Here is a 23,799-nt window from a genome sequence, read left to right as displayed (position 1 = left end):
AGAGTCTGAGATGTAGCTCTGGGCTTTTTCACCTTGGGGTGAACTTTAACCTTTAACATGCTAACTGAGGCCTGTAGAGTCTGAGATGTATGACCTTTAACCTTTAGCATGCTAACTGAGGCCTGTAGAGTCTGAGATGTATGACCTTTAACCTTTAGCATGCTAACTGAGGCCTGTAGAGTCTGAGATGTAGCTCTGGGCTTTTTCACCTTGGGGTGAACTTTAACCTTTAACATGCTAACTGAGGCCTGTAGAGTCTGAGATGTATGACCTTTAACCTTTAGCATGCTAACTGAGGCCTGCAGAGTCTGAGATGTAGCTCTGGGCTTTTTCACCTTGGGGTGAACTTTAACCTTTAACATGCTAACTGAGGCCTGTAGAGTCTGAGATGTATGACCTTTAACCTTTAGCATGCTAACTGAGGCCTGCAGAGTCTGAGATGTAGCTCTGGGCTTTTTCACCTTGGGGTGAACTTTAACCTTTAGCATGCTAACTGAGGCCTGCAGAGTCTGAGATGTAGCTCTGGGCTTTTTCACCTTGGGGTGAACTTTAACCTTTAGCATGCTAACTGAGGCCTGCAGAGTCTGAGATGTAGCTCTGGGCTTCTTCACCTTGGGGTGACCTTTAACCTTTAACATGCTAACTGAGGCCTGTAGAGTCTGAGATGTAGCTCTTGGCTTTTTCACCTTGGGGTGACCTTTAACCTTTAACATGCTAACTGAGGCCTGTAGAGTCTGAGATGTAGCTCTGGGCTTCTTCACCTTGGGGTGACCTTTAACCTTTAACATGCTAACTGAGGCCTGTAGAGTCTGAGATGTAGCTCTGGGCTTTTTCCCCTTGGGGTGACCTTTAACCTTTAACATGCTAACTGAGGCCTGTAGAGTCTGAGATGTAGCTCTGGGCTTTTTCACCTTGGGGTGACCTTTAACCTTTAGCATGCTAACTGAGGCCTGTAGAGTCTGAGATGTAGCTCTGGGCTTTTTCCCCTTGGGGTGACCTTTAACCTTTAACATGCTAACTGAGGCCTGTAGAGTCTGAGATGTAGCTCTGGGCTTCTTCACCTTGGGGTGAACTTGCTGGGACGTCCACTCCTGGGAAGATTGACAGCTGTCCTGAATGTTTTCCACTTGTGAATAATCTTTCTCTCTGTAGAATGATGGACTCCAGATAGTCTGGAAATGGCCTTATAACCCTTCCCAGACTGATGGGCAGCAGCAGCTGCTTCTCTGAGATCATTGCTGGTGTCTTTCCTCCTTGGCATCGTGTTAAACTGACAGAACTCCTGCTTTTATAGAGCTGCTCACACTGACTGAAGATCAGTTAATCAGAGCATTGATCAGCAGCTCCTGGCTGCTACTTTACCCTCTGAGTTCCTGTGGAAGCAGTGAGGGTTCACTTAGTTTTTCACTCACAGCTTCTGCGTTTAACCAAAAATAATCTATCATCTTTTTTAAGATATTCATGTTTATTTTAGCAGTCCACAGAGAAGTCATGCAACATATTAAAAGTGATGCTCCTTTTTAACTCAGAGTGACGCCTCCATTAAGATACAACATCTATTACTTCCTCTGTCAGTCAGAGCAGCCGCTTCCTCCTCAGACAGAGCAGCTAACAGTCACAGTCATGCAGAGTTGTCAGCTTACAGCATCTTAAATGTTAAGCTCCTTGGGTTACTGTGGCGCTTCCTCTCGCCATCTTCTCCACACCCCCCTCTCTTCCCTTTATCTGTCCTTTACCCACTTTTAAAACATAAAAGAACAATGGGAGGACACAGAAAGCGACACGGCGTAACATCCAGTCCTCATCCATAATGGAGGAGCTTCTCAGATGGAGCTTTGTGTCTCACACACGAAGGAAACTCAAAGAGAGCAGCTGAATATATTTAATTAATTGTTTTTCGCCCTGTTTTACTCTGCTGTTGCTTCTATACTACGACCATCTCTACCAGCAGCTGTGGCTATAAAACACAGTGATGGAGGCGCTGCTGGTTTCAGAGAAGAAATGCATGCAAAGCTTCCTGTTCTACACCTTTTACTTTGAAACACAGCATGCACAGTGAAGCACGTAAAAGCATGAAAAACCCATAGAAGTCCTTTGCAAACAGAACCAGCGACAGCTCCATTTCACCACCAGAAGCCGTGAACAGGATGGAGCTTACAGATATGAATGTTTAACGCAGCTGAAGCATCGCTGATCACCACTTCCTGATCAGAGGGGAAGTGATCGCTTTAATCACAGGAACAGAGGGTTAGATATGAGCCAGCTGATCCGATCGCTCAAACAGCAACAATCTTCAGCGCAGACTTTAGGTCCAGCGTCTCTTTGCTTTTGCTGCCCATCTGATGGAGAAAGTGACTCTTTTTGCGTCGCCACAGCAGGAAATGGCAGCAGCTGCAGGTCCAACATTCAGCTGATTTCCTTTAGCCGAGCACTTCCTCTTCTGGACGAGAAAGTTTATCTGTTTGCATGCATGTGGGTGGCGCTGCTGCAGGCCTGTGGGCCTGAGCTGCCACAGAAACAGGAAGGACAGCACAGCAGGCAGCAGGAGTCTGCTGAGCTGAGTGTCGCACAGACGTTTTACAGGACGAGACCTGCAGAGGTTGCTGCTCTGCACATGCACCGTGCTTTCAACTGTTTGGGTTACGGTCCTAACCCTCTTTATTCGGTCACTCCCTGGTTAACTTCTACTCCTTTAGGGTGAGAGAGCAGCCCGGTGAGGACTAAAACCCACTCAGGCACCTCTGAGAGTGGAAGGGCTCACTTTAATCTAACTCTACACCCTTTTAGAGCGTTCAGCATGTGCAGAAATGCACAGAAACCATGTGTGTGGCTTCATTCAAGTGCAAAGTTTGAAACAATCCTGTCACGGCTGTTGGTTTCCTTGTGTTTTTACTTCTTGGTTTTTCTGTTGTGACTTTAGGTTTTTCATGTTTTAGGTTTCTGTTAAGTCTTAGTTTGTCAGTCTTGCCCCATCATTAGGTTCATCCACGTCACCTGTCTTTGCTCCCAGCTGCACCCCGTCACCTCCCACAGTATTTAGTTTCCAGGTTCCCTCGTGTCGGTGTGAAATCCTCACCTGTTCAGGTTCAGGTTCAGGTTCAGGTTCGGGTTCAGGTTCAGGTTCGGGTTCGGGTTCAGGTTCAGGTTCAGGTTCAGGTTCGGGTTCAGGTTCAGGTTCGGGTTCGGGTTCAGGTTCAGGTTCAGGTTCAGGTTCGGGTTCAGGTTCAGGTTCGGGTTCGGGTTCAGGTTCAGGTTCAGGTTCAGGTTCGGGTTCGGGTTCGGGTTCAGGTTCGGGTTCGGGTTCGGGTTCGGGTTCGGGTTCGGGCTCGTGTTTTTCTGCACAGCCAAAGTCACGTTTTGTTCGTTTGTTCTCCACAGTTTAGCTTACTGTCTCCCGGCTCAGCTGCGCTTCGTGTTCTCTTTGTTTAAATAAATCGAGTTTTATTCTGGAATTATCTGCATCTGGGCCCGACCTCCACCCGGAGGGGACAAATCCATCACAACCCCAGTCCCAAAAAAGCTGGGATTCTGCGTGAATGTAGATAAAAACAGAGCGATTTTCATATCTCACACCAAGAACATAGAAACAACATATTAAATGTTGAAATGTGAGCTCATAACTGTTGGGACAGCTCCATGTTTCCCCTCTTCCTTTAACAGCATCTGTAAACATCTGGGACTGAGGGGACCAGCTGCTGGACCAGAGGAACGTTGTCCCGGTCTGATAGAGGATCTCTGGCTCTTCTTTGTTCTATCTAAATGTTTTCAGGTGGTGAAACATCTGGACTGCAGCTGGACTCTTCTTCTACGAAGCCGTGCTGCTGGAACAGATGCAGGATGTGGTTTAACTGGGTCCTGCTGAAATATGCAAGGCCTTCCCTGAACAAGAGGCAGATGTTGCTCGAACACCTTTCAGCAGTGATGGAGCCTTTCCAGATGTGCAGGTTTCCACTTCCAGAGGCACGAGACTCTGCCTCTCTTAGGTGCTCTTTTTTACACCCAACCTGTTGCTAATTAATTCATCCAACATGTTCCTCCAGCTGATTCTTTCCAGCCCGTTTTTGCTCATGTTCCAACTTTTTCTGCCATCAGATTCACGATGAGCTGATCTCTTTCATAGAAAATGTCCAACTTTCAACATTTGATGTGTTTTCTATGTTCTGTTGTGACTGAACTATTGCTTTGGAGCTGAGGTTGTACTTCATGTCCTCAGAAACCACTTAAAAACAATAGAAAAAGACTGAATACTGCAGAGGACTGATGGTGGGGGCTGCAGTGGTTCAGTCCTTTCTGAGGTCATCGTCCCTTTGACCAATCAGCTTTGTTCTCAGTCACATGTCGGTTTGGTTTGTTTCCAGCATTAAAACGGCCTGATTCATAAATCTCATCTGCAGGTTATAAAAATCTGGTGTTTTGTACCAGTTTCACAATGAGACTGAATTAGTTTGTGACTGTCCTGACTTTTGGAAGTTTGCTGAACTGTAAAATGATGAAAGTCACAAAAACAGAATCATGAATAGAGATGAAATAACGTTGGATGGAAGAGAAGCAGCTGTGGTTTCCTCACAGTTGGTCAGTCGGTTCATTCTGTCAGGCTTTAGTAATGAGGCCCTCGGGAGGAGATTGAGATGTGGCCATAATATCGTCACTATTGATCCTATCTGGCATTTTATTAATCAGCTGAGGGAGATTACAGTTATCTGCCAACTGAGCACGTGCAAAAGGCCCGAATAAGTAAAAGCTCAGATAAAGCTGCAAAAAGCATCATCTGAAGCATCAACATTCAGCATCAGCATTCATCTTAATTTCACACCAACACCTGCTCGCTGCATGGAAGACGTATGACAGAATTATTCATAAATAGTTCTGTGATTATGCAACCAAACATGAAGCCAACAGGAGGAGACAGCGAGGAGAGACCTTCTGCATCTGGAGACCTTTGTTTATCCCCACCGTTATGTAACTTCCTCCCTATCAGCACGGCATGCGACGCTGCCTCAGCACAATCATGCAGGGAAACAGCCCTTTATTTCGGTGTATAAACGGAGGATGCTCATTGGACGGTTCTGACCTTTAGAAATGATGCCCCAAACATCTGCAGTTCGGTTTAAGGCTTCACCAGCCGATTAAAGGTGTTTTCACCACCAACACGTCCGAGTGGAACTTCGATTTTATCAAATAAAACCTCAAATGAGACAAAGTCTCAACCCGTCAAGGCACCTCAATCCTCTGACTCTGAAGCTGGAGAAGGAATTCTGTGCCACAGAAGCCTGAAACATCTCATCTGTCGCCTTCCTTCACCGTATGATGTCACCACATCTCACACTCAGCCAGGCCTGGTCTGACACGGCTCAAAAAAATGTCATTTTGACCAATCAGAGCAGACCAGGCCTTCAAGTGGGCGGTCCTTAAAGAGACGCCATTAAAATGGCGACAAGAGCTGCTGAGCACGAAGGCACGTTAACCTATTCCAGCAGGTGAGAAAAATTAAATGATTGAATGTGTAACTGGGCCTTAAACTCTGTCTGTTGGACAGGAACACAGACCAGCCCACTGCTGCAGATTATCTCTTATCAAAGGTTCAGTGTGTTGTTCGATAGAATCAGAAAAACAGCTTAAACAGGTCACTGGAGCAGAAATAACGCCACAATAACTGTCTTTCAGGCTGATGGAGAGGTCACCCAGGTGCTAACACTGAATATATCGCTGAAAACTGATCATCAGATCAGGAGAAAAGGGCCGGAGAGCTGTGGCTTCACCTCCAGCAACGACAGAAACAGTCACAGCTGGTCGTGTCACTTCAGAGCAGAGTCAGGTGTGAAAGAGAAGCCGTGAAGCTGGGACTGATCCACAGACTCTGCAGCACCAAACCAGGCAGAACTCGCTCACATCCACAGATCCTCCAGGATTCAGTCACAGCTTTAAGATGAAAATGTCTCCTGCCTGAAACTGAAACTGTTCACGGCTCTGAGGCTACAGCAGAGATCTGTCCAAGTCAGATATGGACGCCATTTAGATTCTATCATGTGTTTATAACAGAATTACAGATAAAATCACCTGTTTTCAGCTGACGCAGCCTCAGCTACCAGCAGAACAGACACTTTCACCTGCTTCTGCAGAGTCCATCTCTGACCTTCATGACTCTGGGGAAAGGCTCCACAGATGCAAACCTGAACCCTTTACTTGTAGCATCTGCTGTTAGCTCACAGCCTCGCTGCTCGCCTGTTGTTGTTCACAAATTATTCAGCCGTGCACGGCAGCTGCTGCTGTCACACAGGTTCTCTAAACACCAAAAATCCATCTTCTTCCTCCCTGAGTGAAAGTGTTCTTGTGCTCCGTTGAAGGGACGCAGAACACCAGCGAGCGGAACAACATCTGTTCAGGCATCATTTCAGCTCCTCTGCTTGAACCACAGCGAGTCATCAGCTGGCCATCACCTGCAGATCTGGACTGTGTGATCACTGTTAGCTCAGGTGGGGCCAGACGGCGTGGTTAGATTCAGAACTGCATCACAGCGGTTTCAGGCATGCAAACAGGAAGCCCGGCCGCCCGAGGACCAGCAGCCAAATGAGGACGAGACGCACTGCAGGACCGCTTTCAGTGGCCATGTTCCAAATCCACTCATCTGTCCGGTTTGCATCAGCTGGTCCGGAGCGAGTAACCCGTGTGTGGCGTGGACAGCAGGTGGCGCTGTGGGCTCCAATCCACACAGCTTTGGACGCTGCCGCGTTCGAATGTGTTAAAAAACACCGACGCATGTGAATGTAGGAATGAAAGCTGATGAGGCAAACTGGATCCAGAGCAGAATGTGGGTCCCAGAGTTTAAGCTTTCAGCGGACACACAGACTCCTTAAGAACCGAAAAAGATCCACTTTTAGGCGAGTCCAGCTTCCCTGCTGGCCAACAGAATCAGAATCAGAGACTCAAACCTCTTCTTGACACATATTTTCATTAAAACCTTGATTTATTGCCCAGATTTTGTTCCAATCAGTCTCATTTCATTGATGCTTCCAGCACTTTTCGACCTCTGCTGTCTCAGAACTATGATGAGTTATGTTTAAACCAATCAGATCTGAGCACTGACCTTTCTAGCTGTAGCTCTTTGGGTTTAGTATTTTCTTGTTGAAAGCACACCTGCTGAGGAACAGGAAGTGGATTATCCCCGCGGTTGTTGGTTCGGACGGTTAACAGAGGTGTGAGTTTTAGCCTGCTGGTTCCACAGGATGTGGTCTGACTGTTCTCGCTTCTTTGGCTGGTTTCCGTCTAATAAAGACACGATATTCTGTTGTTTCATGCCTCTCCAGTGTGTGTTCTGTAGCTCTGGCAGGTGTTAGCCGTTAGCTTATGTATAAACTCCATAAAAGAGTCAGTCACAGTCTCATTTTAGATCACGGAAACACTTTCAGTCTGAGCTGAGTCTATGAACCTTTGGGTTTGAACAGAAGCAGTCAGATCAGCTTTAGCTGCACAATGACTTCTGCTCTCCTCTGACTGAATTTCCAAACATCTCACAGAAGCTTCAGCAGGGCCAGGGACTCCTTTCTGGATGCAGAAGCCTGTAATCCAGGCTGCAGGAGCAGCATCTGCACATGCTCAGATTTCACCTCTGGCTGCTTTCACAGCCGTTTGAGGGCGTCAGACACTTTAAGGTGACAACATTCCTCGCCTGGCTTCCTGTTTTGAGTACATTTGTGACCTCTTTAGCCTGTTTGCAGCAGCAGTTCTTGTTCACGCTGCTGGATGAACACAAACATCAGAAACACTGCATTTTCCAGTCACCCTTTGGGTATTTTTGGCTTTCCAGCCCAGGATGGACCGGTGCTGGGACCGGGGTCGACTGCAGCCTCTGGCCCAATGTTCACTTAGTGTGGAGACAGCCTCTCTGCCTCTCTGCCTCCCCTCACCTCACCAGCATCACGTGCACACAGCACCACTTCACTGAGCTGTTTCTTCAGCAGAAACAAGGTCTTGATTCCACAGCTTCCACGTCCCCAGTGTCCACAGCCACAGCTTCCTCCAGCCTGCAGTCCAGCGATTCTCCTGCAGAGCGTTGTAATTCATTCTTTATCCATAGCTTTAGTTTCACTCAAGCTAAGTTTCACGGCCTGGTTTTGTTCCTCCGTTTTTGGACAGGTTTTTATTTGTAACCTTTCCACAGAACCTCTGTTTTTGAGAGAGCTTCTTTTGTTTGAGTCCGCCTCAGTGAGTTTTATTTATCGAGCCCTTTGTTTTCCTCCCACAGTGGACAGGTTGTGATTGTTCATTTTCATAGCAGCTCTCTCCTCCACCACAGTTACAGAGGAGAGCGCTTCAGGAGTTTCACAGCCTCTTCATTTGCTCTGAGTGGAGATCCTCAACAAACACTCGATCTGAAACTGGACCCTGCAGCTGTGTCCTGTGTAGCCTGACAGGATTCATCTCTGCCTTCAGTCTAACTCTGAGAATGAAGGGAAAGAGGATTCTGCACAGGTGGACTTGTTTCCCTGAGCAGACAGAAACACAAAGAGGGAGGGAGACACAAGCTGCAGTAACTCTGGGAAGTTACTCCTGCTTTCACTGACTCAGAGGGAAGTCTGAGCCAGAATAAAATCTCAAATCCTGTGAGTATTAAACACCGAAAACAGGTAAAAGGGAGTAGAAGAGGTCAGAGAGTGGGATCAGTTCCCGGTGAGGCACACCTGAGCCTCCTCTTTCCTCCAGGGCTACTTTAGGATTCTGGTTCTCAGGCAGGAGACGAGCCTGAGGACGCTAACCTGCAGAGAATAGTGAACCACAGGGAGAATGCTGAGCCAAACAGCATTTCTCTGCTGTTCTGTCAGCATCCCATCGCTAAACGAAGCATTCCCACATCATTATCTGGCTTCTGACACCAAACAGGAACCAGAACAGCAGCTGCAAAGCGCTCCTGAGCTCCAACATCCTCAGAGGACCGGGAACAATTTGGTCTGAACTCTTTCCACAGTTTCTGTTCACACGTGCACGTCGCAGCAGGTTTAAGCAAGACTTAAAGACAAAATACAAACTGTTAGCAGCTCAGGGTGCAAACTTCTCAGTTCAGAGGGTTTTCTGAGGAGTTAAAGCCAAGCTTTACGGCTTTAAGGTCACGTTTACCAGGTAATATTAGAGATTTGTCCCATTCTGACATCAGAAAACAGCACGAGGGACGACAGGACAAACCACTGCCAGCAGTATCTGACACCCAGGAATGGGAAGAGGTTAATATGTGAGAACTGAAGTGAGAGCAGACGGGTAAACTGTCAGGAAACAGACCGCAGGCCAGAGGGGAGGCTGAACAAGAAGCACTACAAACTGGCAGAGGAAGTGCAGGAAGAGACGAGATGTTTCTCAGTAAGAACTGAGACTAATCTGAGCTTAATGTGCAACATCAGACAGAATAAGTCATTAAAATGAGCAGCAGCTCTGAGTAACAACCACACAACAAACCCGAGCGTCTTCCACTCAAACATGAGGAAGCTGCTGCTTCATGTCAGGCAGGCAGGCAGGAATCATGCTAATCTCCACAGCATCGTCATCATATCGTCATCATATCGTCACAATAAAAGCAGATACCACACGTTCTTCTGCTTTTCCTGACATCCTGCGTTGGCTGGACGTAAACGTCTTTCTGTAGGAACACTCAGAGCCTGTCATAGGAAGGAAAAAGACTCTTTTTTTGGAAAATGCTGAAAGAGGAAACTTATGAAGCTGAACAAACTTCTCTTGGCATTTCACTGGTGGTGGAGGATTTACTCAAATGTACTTCTTTTACATGATTGCATGTCTGGAGGAGTAATGCTGAGTGTTTCCTGACTGTTATCAGAATAAATCCTTTCAGTGCATAAACTGCATGTTCGTTCCTTTGCAAGGAGGCGGAGGGTCGAGGGGAGCCCCCTGCAGGGCCTGTGGGGCACATTTAAGAAGTTGATGCTATAAAATGAGTGAGCAGAGAGGCTGTCTGCACATGCTCAACGTGAACTGTGGGAGAAAACATTACAGATTACTGCGAATGCTGCTCTGAGCTCGTCTTTCAGGATCAGGAGAGAAATCTGACAGAGGTCAGGACTCCAGTCTCAGTCTCAGTCAGTCACTATCAGTCCTAATGGGCTGATGTTCAGTCATTATTTAGATCTCATTTCGCTGTCTGACATCAGAAATGTGTGAGTAAAAGCTGCTTTATTGGAGCCACTCTGTTAGTTAGACTTGTGCTCTGAAGGCTGTCGTATTAACATGTTTTAGGTCTATTCTGTAGTCAGGAGAGGAAACAGTTAAAAGCAACAATCTGTCAAAGAGATGAAAATAATTCTTGTGGCTTTGACAAACATGAGGGAGGAAAGATATTTCCAAACTGTGGAAATATGGAAGAACCGTGTCGTACTGCCATAATGAGAAGGATCAGCTGTAAAGGATCTGCTGTAAAGGATCAGCTGTAAAGGATCAGCTGTAAAGGATCTGCTGTAAAGGATCTGCTGTAAAGGATCTGCTGTAAAGGATCGACTGTAAAGGATCTGCTGTAAAGGATCTGCTGTAAAGGATCTGCTGTAAAGGATCTGCTGTAAAGGATCAGCTGTAAAGGATCTGCTGTAAAGGATCAGCTGTAAAGGATCTGCTGTAAAGGATCGACTATAAAGGATCTGCTGTAAAGGATCTGCTGTAAAGGATCTGCTGTAAAGGATCAGCTGTAAAGGATCTGCTGTAAAGGATCTGCTGTAAAGGATCGACTATAAAGGATCTGCTGTAAAGGATTTGCTGTAAAGGATCAGCTGTAAAGGATCAGCTGTAAAGGATCTGCTGTAAAGGATCTGCTGTAAAGGATCGACTGTAAAGGATCTGCTGTAAAGGATCTGCTGTAAAGGATCTGCTGTAAAGGATCTGCTGTAAAGGATCAGCTGTAAAGGATCTGCTGTAAAGGATCGACTATAAAGGATCGGCTGTAAAGGATCTGCTGTAAACGATCAGCTGTAAAGGATCTGCTGTAAAGGATCTGCTGTGAAGGATCTGCTGTAAAGGATCTGCTGTAAAGGATCGGCTGTAAAGGATCTGCTGTAAAGGATCAGCTGTAAAGGATCTGCTGTAAAGGATCTGCTGTGAAGGATCAGCTGTAAAGGATCTGCTGTAAAGGATCAGCTGTAAAGGATCAGCTGTAAAGGATCTGCTGTAAAGGATCGACTGTAAAGGATCTGCTGTAAAGGATCTGCTGTAAAGGATCGGCTGTAAAGGATCTGCTGTAAAGGATCTGCTGTAAAGGATCTGCTGTGAAGGATCAGCTGTAAAGGATCAGCTGTAAAGGATCTGCTGTAAAGGATCGACTATAAAGGATCGGCTGTAAAGGATCTGCTGTAAACGATCAGCTGTAAAGGATCAGCTGTAAACGATCAGCTGTAAAGGATCTGCTGTAAAGGATCGACTATAAAGGATCTGCTGTAAAGGATCTGCTGTAAAGGATCGGCTGTAAAGGATCTGCTATAAAGGATCTTCTGTAAAGGATCGACTGTAAAGGATCTGCTGTAAAGGATCTGCTGTAAAGGATCGGCTGTAAAGGATCTGCTGTAAAGGATCTGCTGTAAAGGATCTGCTGTAAAGGATCAGCTGTAAACGATCAGCTGTAAAGGATCTGCTGTAAAGGATCGACTATAAAGGATCGGCTGTAAAGGATCTGCTGTAAAGGATCAGCTGTAAAGGATCAGCTGTAAACGATCAGCTGTAAAGGATCTGCTGTAAAGGATCGACTATAAAGGATCTGCTGTAAAGGATCTGCTGTAAAGGATCTGCTGTAAAGGATCGTCTGTAAAGGATCTGCTATAAAGGATCTTCTGTAAAGGATCGACTGTAAAGGATCTGCTATAAAGGATCTGCTGTAAAGGATCTGCTGTAAAGGATCAGCTGTAAAGGATCTGCTGTAAATGATCGACTGTAAAGGATCTGCTGTAAAGGATCAGCTGTAAAGGATCTGCTGTAAAGGATCAGCTGTAAAGGATCTGCTGTAAAGGATTTTAAATGCTTCAAATCTGTTTTAGATGGAGAAAACGTGTTCCCCTGAGTAGCTGAAGGCAGACTCTGAGCACGCTCTGCAGGGAACCAACTGCTCAAAAGGAGCCCGAAATATTGATTTCAGTGCTCGGTGGAGGAGTCCGATGGGCTTCTTACTGATGGGCTGAGCCACATCAGGTGAACCGTCGCTTCAGATTGTTAAAGGAGCTGCTGTAGGATTAAAGGGGAAATAATACACTGACTTTTACACTGTGGTTCACTCTGTTTTGTTCAGGCTGAATCGGTGTTTTCTCTCAGGCTGAGTCATCAGATCTGTTTCATCTTTTATGTCACTCTGAGGAAAACAGACAAATCTTGGCTCACGTTTACCGGTAATGACTGAATTCGTCCGCTGAGGTGTGAGCTTTCATTTGTTCCACACACAGTTTGGGGCAGAAAAGCCTCTGAAACAGCATTTAGCCCACAGATTAGTGAAATTTCATCCCAGAACGACTGAGGCCACGGGCACAGCTTACAGAGCGTGTAATGAAACGAGGAGCAGAGCTGAAACGCTACAGACCGGCAGGTCTGAGCGCGCACGTGTTGCATCGTGCACAAAAACACAGGAATGACTCTAAGTGTTTCCCTCAGGTCTCAGCAGCAGGATCCTGCAGAAACAAAGAAAAGCCTTACAGGATCCGGTTCCCTCTGAATGACAGACTGTAAGCCTGTTAAATTTGGTCTCTGAATCCATCCGTGACCCACTAAGAAGATTTACCGAGGCTTTGGTCTGTTTCGCTGCTTTTCGTGTTAAAGCTTGCACCAACTTTTCATTTTAAAGTCTGAAGATAAACTAGTTAGTTTGTGTATTAATAAAGGCCTTGATGCAGCATCGAACCACCGAACTTTACTCTGGTTGTGAATCCGAGTCAGCTCCATCTCTGCTTACCTCTTTATCAGCTCCACGGGTCTTATTTTGCTGGATTACAAAGTGTCTCAGGTGTTCCCCACACCTGCTGACACCTGAGGGAAGCTGTTGTTCTGCCTGTTTTACTTTCCTCCACTCTTTAGTCTTCCTTTGTTACACATCCACTCCTCTTCATTAAACTTCCACACCTCCTTAAAGGCAGGAAACCACCAGGTGCCTGCGGCTTTTACACCTTCCAAATGTCACCTACAGATATTAAAACTAGATAAGAAAACTGCTAACATTAACGTCTCATATGTGAAAATCAATCATTTAGCCGAATGATTGATTTTATCGTTTATTTCTCCCTTTAATGTGAGTTAATTATCGAAATATAAAGAAATAATGTAACGGTTCATATTTCAGAGCTTTGAATGAGCACAAACGTGTTAAACAGTCTTTATTATAATCAAAAACATCCTTTTAACCTGTTAAACTTTGACCTTTTCAGTGACTTTAATACTTTATCAGCCAAACTATGTTCTGCCCCCTGCTGGATTTCTGCTGTAAATCAATCCAACATCTGGTAAACTTTGACCAGTTTTCAGCTGATTTCTATCATCAAGCTGAATATGGAGCCATGCTGACGTCGGGCTGATGAATCCTAACTGATTACTGCCGTAAAAAGTATGTAGAAGAAGAGTGCGAATAAGAAGAAGAAAGCGGAGGAATCAGTTTGTGCTGTTATGCCGACAGATAAATAGGATTTAATAAATATGCTGCTATCTCCAACTTGACCACTAGATGTCATCATATTTCACACTAACTTTAATTTGATAATTTCATTCATGCTTATATTCCACTATAGTTCACAGAAAAATGCTTTACTCTCTAACAACATTTACTTTATCATTTTACTGAATATATATGTAATAATGTGTATATTACTGGATAATATTTCCATTTTATGACCTGTTATTAATCATTCTAATAGTCTAATATGTCACAGACATTAAAAATAGAGCACATCAGTCAGAACTTTGTCTTCTTTCCTTTTCTATGAAGCGTCCAGCAGCTGTAAACTGGAACAGAAAAAAACCGAACCGGTACTTTCACATGAAGATTTTGACCATTTTTTGCTTCTTGGATAAAAACACTTTGACTCTGATGCAGGACCTGTGATTAAATACCTTCCTGCTCAACACAGCCCAGCAGCTGCGTGCCTGAGACCATCACCTGCGGCCAGGTGAAACACACCGGAGCGCGCCTCTGCTGTTCTGTGAGTGAAACTTTGTCCAGTTTCAAACGCACCTGTCTGAACAGCCAGGTAAGTGCACGCGGAACCAGCTCTCACCTGAGTAGCAGCAGCAGTTTCCAGGCGAGCAGAGAGCCCGCCGCAGAGAGCCGCTCTCTCCTCATCTCAGTCCAGACCCGGAAACCTCCGGGAAACCTCCGGGAAACCTCCGGGAAACCTCCGGGAAACCTCCTTTCAGCACCACGAACAGCGCTCGCGCTAAACAGCGCGCGGGGCGACACTCACGCACATACTGCCGCGACTGGAAGACTCCTTGAACTCAAGGTGTGCCGTTATTTCCCATCAGTGAGAGCCATAAAACCGGAGCGGCATCACAGGCTCAAAACGAGCGCGCGACAGCTGCTCAGACTCCGCTCTGGGCTCGCTCTGTGCCCGCGTGAGGCTCCGGGAGCAGAGAGACCCGCCCACAGGCCGGACTGGGATGAGTGGCGGGCCGCTCAGCCAATCACAGCCGGTGTGGTTAATTTTTCCAGCTGAGTCGCTTCTGAAATTAGCCCATCGAGGCGGATCAAATGTAACACCCACCTATACATTATTACGCTCTCTGCTGCGCGTGCACACAGGGACGTAAACACAACCCCGCTCCTTTTCTTGCTCCATCTGTTTGTGCTCCATCTGTTTCTGCTCTGTTGGGCAGCTTCACACTGAGTCGCATGTGGCTGGGATTTCCGGCTCTGGAGCGGCCCGAGCTGATGACAGTTGGCCATATGTGGCTAAAGTAGGCGTGAGAGGGAGAGATGCTTATTAAAGTTCAGATTTACAGCCACGGCCGCGGGGCAGGGATGTGCAGTGAGAGGACCGCGGATGATGTGAAGCTGCACAGAACACTGAGCCTGAAGAAGGAGGCTGAGCAGGCTCACCTCAGGTGCTTTAAGCCCCTCCGCTTCTGTGGTGAAAGAATCAGAATCATTCATCAGAAGCCAGAATTAAAAGCAGCAAAGTCAGAATTTTATGATGGATCTATCAGACAGATTCTGAGATTGTAAATTCAAGGTCGAGGTTTTATCCAGGTTTTATTTACTTACAGGTTTGGCTTCTCAGGTGTTCCTGTGAAGAACGGCCTAAATGGATTAGGTTAAAAAAGGAAATTATATCTAACAGCCTAAATGTGTGCGATTCACATTCTTTTCAGACTGTTGTTGGTACTCTTTCAGTCGGTTAAATAACTCTTTAGTCTGCAATGAAGTCAAACGGCAGAGTTTTGTTATATTGTGACTGTGAGAGCATATCCCATAAAAGCTGGATGGGCTGACTGAGGCCACAGCTGTGCTACTCTGATGTGTTCAAGGTGACGAAGCCCATCAGAGACTCTGCAGTTCTGTCAGTCAGACCTCCAGCCTCCATCCCCATCACACTAATGTGCGAGCTATGAATTAGACATCAGGTTGTGGGTGTTACACACAGCACCATGTAAGTTTTAATGTATTCCTGTCATCTGTTCTGCCCGGAGCCCATGATCGTCTCGTCTGTCCACTTCTATCAGAACAACTGAGTGGACAGCAGTAAAGGAGAGCTTCATCAGCCGAATGTGTTCACACAGAGCTGTTTATTCCACAGTTAGACCAGGGTTTATCCTACAGTTAGACCAGGTTTTATCCTACAGTTAGACCAGGTTTTATTCACAGTTAGACCAGGTTTTATCCCACAGTTAGACCAGGTTTTATCCTACAGTTAGACCAGGGTTTATTCCACAGTTAGACCAGGTTTTATTCTACAGTTAGACCAGGTTTTATTCTACAGTTAGACCAGGTTTTATCCTGCAGTTACACCAGGTTTTATCCTACAGTTAGACCAGGTTTTATCCTACAGTTAGACCAGGGTTTATTCCACAGTTAGACCAGGGTTTATCCTACAGTTAGACCAGGTTTTATCCTACAGTTAGACCAGGTTTTATTCCACAGTTAGACCAGCTTTTATCCTACAGTTAGACCAGGTTTTATTCTACAGTTAGACCGGGTTTTATTCTACAGTTAGACCAGGTTTTATTCTACAGTTAGACCGGGTTTTATTCCACAGTTAGACCAGGTTTTATCCTACAGTTAGACCAGGTTTTATCCTACAGTTAGACCAGGTTTTATTCCACAGTTAGACCAGGTTTTATCCTACAGTTAGACCAGGTTTTATCCTACAGTTAGACCAGGTTTTATCCTACAGTTAGACCAGGTTTTATCCTACAGTTAGACCAGGTTTTATTCCACAGTTACACCAGGTTTTATTCCACAGTTAGACCAGGTTTTATTCCACAGTTACACCAGGTTTTATCCTACAGTTAGACCAGGTTTTATCCTACAGTTAGACCAGGTTTTATTCCACAGTTACACCAGGTTTTATTCCACAGTTAGACCAGGTTTTATTCCACAGTTACACCAGGTTTTATCCTACAGTTAGACCAGGTTTTATTCTACAGTTAGACCAGGTTTTATTCCACAGTTAGACCAGGTTTTATTCTACAGTTAGACCAGGTTTTATCCTACAGTTAGACCAGGTTTTATTCTACAGTTAGACCAGGTTTTATCCTACAGTTAGACCAGGTTTTATTCCACAGTTAGACCAGGTTTTATTCTACAGTTAGACCAGGTTTTATCCTACAGTTAGACCAGGTTTTATTCCACAGTTAGACCAGGTTTTATTCTACAGTTAGACCAGCTTTTATCCTACAGTTAGACCAGGTTTTATTCCACAGTTAGACCAGGTTTTATTCCACAGTTACACCGGGTTTTATTCCACAGTTAGACTCTGTGCGCTCTCTCAGCCGCAGCCTGCTCGGGTTCAGCTTCCTTCCTCAGCACCTTCAAAGTTGTTTTTTACTCTGTTGATGCTGATGCCCTCTGAATCCAGAGTGACTTGAGTCTCATCTAAATGATTCAAAGATCGTTTTAACAGCAGCTCAGAAGGCATCAAAGCTCGTGAAGACTGTAAACTAAGAGCCGCTGATACACGACTGAGTGCTGGATTTCTGTTTAAATCAACCCAAAGCAGTCCTTCTGAGGCCTCCATCACTGCAGCTCCACCTGTGCCCATGAAGCCCTCATGGATAGCTGCAGCTTGTCAGGCACAAACTCACACCACCCAGAACTTTTTATAGCGTTGCCAGGAGCCACTGAAACATGGCCCCTGGCTCCTGGCCCCTGGCTCCTGGCCCCTGGCCCCTGGCCTCCACACAGTAAACATCCTGCAGCACACAGCATCCATGTAGCATCACTCAGCCTCTCAGGGTCAGAGGTCGGGCTGTGAGGATCATCAGTTCGCTTGTTGACGAGAAACTAGAATGAAAACATGGAGCCTCAGGTAACCGTGCACACAGGGCTCCGAGCCCAGCGTTCACCCAGTTTCTCTGACACCGTGTGTTTCCTGCTCTATTTACGGAGCTGAAGAGCTGTTTTTCTGAGTGTTCTTGTGTTGAAAACAGGTCACATGGCTGAGAGAACAAATGCAATATGTGCTGCTCAGCGGAGGGATTTAGTGTTCTGGTCCACAACCAAACCTGTTTGGTTCATCAAACTCAGTTCCGGCTGCAGCCATTTCTGTTTTTAACGTGAGCAGAACCTCTTTACCCTGCGTTTTGTGACGGAGGAACATGAAATACCGCAGTATTTGTTCTAGATGCAGCAGGCTGCTGAGGGACGGACGACTGCAGGCGGTCAGGATCATTAACGGAGCGTCCCTCCACAGAACTTTATGTGTTCAGAAGCCTAATTTGACCCATTATTGTCCAATAACTTCTAACCTTTCCATCAAAAACACGTGTTCAGGTTTAAATATGAATAATAAAACGTTAGTGGAGGGAATGGATGAAAGATATTCTCTTTCTCTGGAGCGTGAGGCTTGAGACGGCCTCATGATGACCTTGGTTCTGCTGAGTTTCAGTTCCTGGTTGGGATAAATCCCCGGTGTAGCGTGGAGCTTTAACACGTTACTCTGCCTCCACTGACTCACATAACCGACTTCCTCTTTTGGCAAACGATCCTCCAGGAGAGCAAACCAGTCGTGGCACGTTGATGTGCAGCGAGCGGCAGGCGCGTCACTCACAGTGAGGAGGTGACCTTCCTCTGAGTGAGGGGCCACCCTCATTTAGGCCATTCTCCGGCTGACAGTGAAATGCTAAACCAATCGGTTTGTGTTCTGCAGCCCGCTAACAGCTGAACGTGCCGCCAGCCTTTTATCAGCACTCATAATTACAGGCTGCCTTATTCACAGCAGAATCCATCTGTTACCGTCAGTATATTCGCTCAGAAAAGGATCGCTGAGGACAGTCCAGCTGGGTCTCACTCCAGAACCTGCAAAAGCTCGTTCATGGCGAGGAAACCTTCGCCACGGCAGCCTCGCAGCACAGAGGCAGGCGGTCTGTTTGAAGGTGGAGCTCCTCCTCGTGTCCCAACCTGTCAAAGTGTAGAGCACCAGCTCCTCCACTGCTCCCAAAGCACACAGAAAGGACACCAGCTGGTCCAGGAGCGCCTTCCCCCGGTCCAGCAGGGTTTAATCAGACAGATCTAAGAGCAGAACTCAGGCTGGATGGATGGAAATGGGGCTGTGATTCATCTTTAAATTCTCTCTGAGTCACAGGCTGCAGTGATTCACGCTGGAAGCGCTTCTGCTGGTGTGTGACGATGTGTGAGACAAAAGGGCAACACTTAGCGGTTAATCACGTCTCCAACTGGCTTTAATCGGCTTAATCTTCATGTAAACTGTGAATTTGGGATGTCCCGCTGATCCCTTCGGCTTTGTGGACTCTTCCAGGCCTGATTTAATCACTGCATCCTGCACACCATGAGCTTAAATCAAGGCTGATGGAGCAACTCGGTGAGAGCGCCCCGCTGACAGCTTCATAGCAGCCATGAAACGTGACCTCAGAGCTTCTGACCTGCTCTGAACTGCAGGTTACTGACAGCGTGGGAATAAACCAGACAGAATATCAGCCGACAGGCTGGAAATAAAAAGCCAGGATTCGGTTTTATTTGTGCCGCAGAATGAATGTTTCATCAGACGGTCGAGGTGGACGAACAGAAGCAGAACCACAGGCCCGAGGGCAGCTTGGTGGTAAAATGTGTCTCAGAGCTCCAGCTGCTGAGCTCCTCAGACTCAGAGGTGGTTTGAATGCTTTTCAGGTGCTGAGACGCTTATAAAGGGCTTTCAGAACCACAGAACCCAGCTGTTCATCAGCTGTAAACTCATCATCCTCATTCAGATCTCCTGCTGTGTGGTTCTGTTTCCGATCCAAACAGCAGGACTCAGGGAGGATGAAGTGACGGCTTCTACAGCTTTTTGAATCTTGGTCCATGTCTTCTTTCCACGTTCTTCTTCTAACTTCAGCTTTCCTTCACCAGCTGCTGGATGTGAGGTTTGAAAGAGCGAGAGCTTCATCATGTAGGACTCCTGAGTATTTTCCATCCATCCATCCATCCATTTTCTATACCGACAGTCCGTTAATCGGGTAGCGGGTGGGCTGGAGCCTATCCCAGCAGTCATCGGGCGAAAGGCGGGGTCACCCTGGACAGGTCGCCAGTCCATCACATTTTCCATCCATCTCATCCTAAAACATCTTCCAGACCAACTGTGATCTACAGAGTCCTGCATGGGGGAGGAAGCATGCTTTCATTATGATTCTGAGGTTCTTTCACTGTGATTCTGAGGTTCTTTCATGGTGATTCTGAGGTTCTTTCACTGTGATTCTGAGGTTCTTTCACTGTGATTCTGAGGTTCTTTCACTGTGATTCTGAGGTTCTTTCATTGTGATTCTGAGGTGATTCTGAGGTTCTTTCATTATGATTCTGAGGTTCTTTCATTGTGATTCTGAGGTTCTTTCACTGTGATTCTGAGGTTCTTTCATGGTGATTCTGAGGTTCTTTCATTGTGATTCTGAGGTTCTTTCATTATGATTCTGAGGTGATTCTGAGGTGATTCTGAGGTTCTTTCACTGTGATTCTGAGGTTCTTTCACTGTGATTCTGAGGTTCTTTCACTGTGATTCTGAGGTTCTTTCATTGTGATTCTGAGGTTCTTTCACTGTGATTCTGAGGTTCTTTCATTGTGATTCTGAGGTTCTTTCATTATGATTCTGAGGTTCTTTCATTATGATTCTGAGGTGATTCTGAGGTGATTCTGAGGTTCTTTCACTGTGATTCTGAGGTTCTTTCACTGTGATTCTGAGGTTCTTTCACTGTGATTCTGAGGTTCTTTCATTGTGATTCTGAGGTTCTTTCACTGTGATTCTGAGGTTCTTTCATTGTGATTCTGAGGTTCTTTCATTATGATTCTGAGGTTCTTTCATTATGATTCTGAGGTGATTCTGAGGTGATTCTGAGGTTCTTTCACTGTGATTCTGAGGTTCTTTCATTATGATTCTGAGGTGATTCTGAGGTGATTCTGAGGTTCTTTCACTGTGATTCTGAGGTTCTTTCACTGTGATTCTGAGGTTCTTTCACTGTGATTCTGAGGTTATTTCACTGTGATTCTGAGGTGATTCTGAGGTTCTTTCACTGTGATTCTGAGGTTCTTTCACTGTGATTCTGAGGTTATTTCACTGTGATTCTGAGGTGATTCTGAGGTGATTCTGAGGTTCTTTCACTGTGATTCTGAGGTGATTCTGAGGTGATTCTGAGGTTCTTTCACTGTGATTCTGAGGTTCTTTCATTGTGATTCTGAGGTTCTTTCATTGTGATTCTGAGGTTCTTTCACTGTGATTCTGAGGTTCTTTCATTATGATTCTGAGGTTCTTTCACTGTGATTCTGAGGTTCTTTCACTGTGATTCTGAGGTTCTTTCATTATGATTCTGAGGTTCTTTCATTGTGATTGTGAGGTTCTTTCATTATGATTCTGAGGTGATTCTGAGGTGATTCTGAGGTTCTTTCACTGTGATTCTGAGGTTCTTTCATTATGATTCTGAGGTTCTTTCATTATGATTCTGAGGTTCTTTCACTGTGATTCTGAGGTTCTTTCACTGTGATTCTGAGGTTCTTTCATTGTGATTCTGAGGTTCTTTCACTGTGATTCTGAGGTGATTCTGAGGTGATTCTGAGGTTCTTTCACTGTGATTCTGAGGTGCTATTCTTTCTGAGCGCTGACACATTCCTTCACAAACTGTTTGCTCGTGTGCTTCTCGTATTTTCCTGCTGAGTTTTAAACTCATTAAATCTGCAGAGAACACACGAAGCCTCCGTGTTGTTGCAGCAGATTTGGTCCCTGGGTCTGAAAACTGGGACCTTCAATATATTTAGCGATGACCTTTCCTGCAGCAGCTTTCAGAACCTGGTGTCGTTTTGGATAATTCATGTGCATCTCCTCCTGTAACACAGATCCGGCCCCATTTAGCTTTTATGCTACATGACGATGTTTTGATTTCCTCTCTGAGACTGAGCAACAGATGAGTCCATTATCTCTGGGACTTTGGTAGGTTTGCAGTCATCTACAGAGAAAGAATAACACAATCTCCACCTCTGACTTTATCTTTAGACGTAAGAACGTGTTTAACTGATGGAGCTTTAACCTGCATCTGATGGAGCTTTAAGCTGCATCTGACGGAGCTTTAAGCTGCATCTGATGGAGCTTTAACCTGCATCTGATGGAGCTTTAACCTGCATCTGACGGAGCTTTAACCTGCATCTGATGGAGCTTTAAGCTGCATCTGATGGAGCTTTAACCTGCATCTGATGGAGCTTTAACCTGCATCTGATGGAGCTTTAACCTGCATCTGATGGAGCTTTAACCTGCATCTGATGGAGCTTTAACCTGCATCTGATGGAGCTTTAACCTGCATCTGATGGAGCTTTAACCTGCATCTGATGGAGCTTTAACCTGCATCTGAAGGAGCTTTAACCTGCATCTGACGGAGCTTTAACCTGCGTCTGATGGAGCTTTAACCTGCATCTGATGGAGCTTTAACCTGCATCTGATGGAGCTTTAACCTGCATCTGATGGAGCTTTAACCTGCATCTGATGGAGCTTTAACCTGCATCTGATGGAGCTTTAAGCTGCATCTGATGGAGCTTTAAGCTGCATCTGATGGAGCTTTAACCTGCATCTGATGGAGCTTTAACCTGCATCTGATGGAGCTTTAACCTGCATCTGATGGAGCTTTAATCTGTATCTGATGGAGCTTTAAGCTGCATCTGATGGAGCTTTAACCTGCATCTGATGGAGCTTTAACCTGCATCTGATGGAGCTTTAATCTGCATCTGATGGAGCTTTAAGCTGCATCTGATGGAGCTTTAACCTGCATCTGATGGAGCTTTAAGCTGCATCTGATGGAGCTTTAACCTGCATCTGATGGAGCTTTAACCTGCATCTGATGGAGCTTTAACCTGCATCTAATGGAGCTTTAAGCTGCATCTGATGGAGCTTTAACCTGCATCTGATGGAGCTTTAACCTGCATCTGACGGAGCTTTAACCTGCATCTGATGGAGCTTTAAGCTGCATCTGATGGAGCTTTAACCTGCATCTGACGGAGCTTTAACCTGCATCTGATGGAGCTTTAAGCTGCATCTGACGGAGCTTTAACCTGCATCTGATGGAGCTTTAACCTGCATCTGATGGAGCTTTAACCTGCATCTGATGGAGCTTTAAGCTGCATCTGATGGAGCTTTAACCTGCATCTGATGGAGCTTTAACCTGCATCTGATGGAGCTTTAACCTGCATCTGATGGAGCTTTAAGCTGCGTCTGATGGAGCTTTAACCTGCATCTGATGGAGCTTTAAGCTGCATCTGATGGAGCTTTAAGCTGCATCTGATGGAGCTTTAACCTGCATCTGATGGAGCTTTAACCTGCATCTGACGGAGCTTTAACCTGCATCTGATGGAGCTTTAACCTGCATCTGATGGAGCTTTAACCTGCATCTGATGGAGCTTTAACCTGCATCTGATGGAGCTTTAACCTGCATCTGATGGAGCTTTAAGCTGCATCTGTGGATGTTACGCTGAGCTTTGTTCACAGACGATGATTCCTGGAAGTGTTCCTGAGCCCAGGCAGGGATTTCCAGGCCAGAATCAGGTCTGTTTTTAATGCAGAGCTGCCTGAAGGTCACAGACATCCAGGCCTGAAGGTCACAGACTCCAGGCCTGAAGGTCACAGACTCCAGGCCTGAAGGTCACAGACTCCAGGCCTGAAGGTCACAGAGACGTCTCCAGATCCTCTGAATCTGTCGATCGTATTAATTTCTGTAGATGGTGGAACAGTTTCTATTTGACTGCTGAATCTTTACTTCTGAGAGACTCTTCCTCTCTAAGGTGCTCTTTTTAATACCCAGCCATGTTGCTGATTGAGCGGATTAGTTCCAACATGTTCCTCCAGGTGTTTCTTTTTCCTTTTCCAGCCTTTTGCTGCTCCTCTCAACTTCAAGATGACCTCACACGTTTCAGTAAATAGTGAAATCAGCTGATCACCATTTTCTGTTTCATTTAGAGAAGGAAACAGCAAAGAGACGCTCATTTACACTCATCTGACACTGAAACGCTTACCTGACCTTTGTCCTGTCGGCGTCTACCTGCAGCTGTGGGCGTGGGCGTGTGTGTGTGCATGTGTGTGTGCATGTGTGTGTGGGCGTGCATGTGGGGATCATATTTCAGGAATGTCTCTGTGGGCACGGCTCAGCAAAGGAAAAAACAAAAAGCCTCAT

General features: G+C 45.8%; 1 protein-coding gene across 2 annotated transcripts in view; it reads right to left on the bottom strand.

Moving 5' to 3' along the window:
* The window catches only part of glra3 (glycine receptor, alpha 3), a 71,633-nt gene extending 57,031 nt beyond the window's left edge, over positions 1 to 14,602 (bottom strand). The window contains exon 1 of one of the 2 annotated variants that reach the window (XM_072384043.1): positions 14,229 to 14,602. In XM_072384043.1, the coding sequence (XP_072240144.1) occupies positions 14,229 to 14,293 (65 nt within the window). In that variant the 5' untranslated portion in view covers positions 14,294 to 14,602. The remainder of the gene's footprint in view (positions 1 to 14,228) is intronic. The other variant, XM_072384044.1, reaches the window with a different exon arrangement.
* Between the last annotated feature and the right edge of the window lie 9,197 nt (positions 14,603 to 23,799).

Source organism: Leuresthes tenuis, unplaced genomic scaffold (genome assembly GCF_036924035.1).
Source record: "Leuresthes tenuis unplaced genomic scaffold, fLeuTen1.0.hap1 SCAF_4, whole genome shotgun sequence".
NCBI lineage: Eukaryota > Metazoa > Chordata > Actinopteri > Atheriniformes > Atherinopsidae > Leuresthes > Leuresthes tenuis.
Note: the sequence above shows the minus strand (reverse complement) of the source record. Positions and strands in the feature narration are given on the sequence as shown.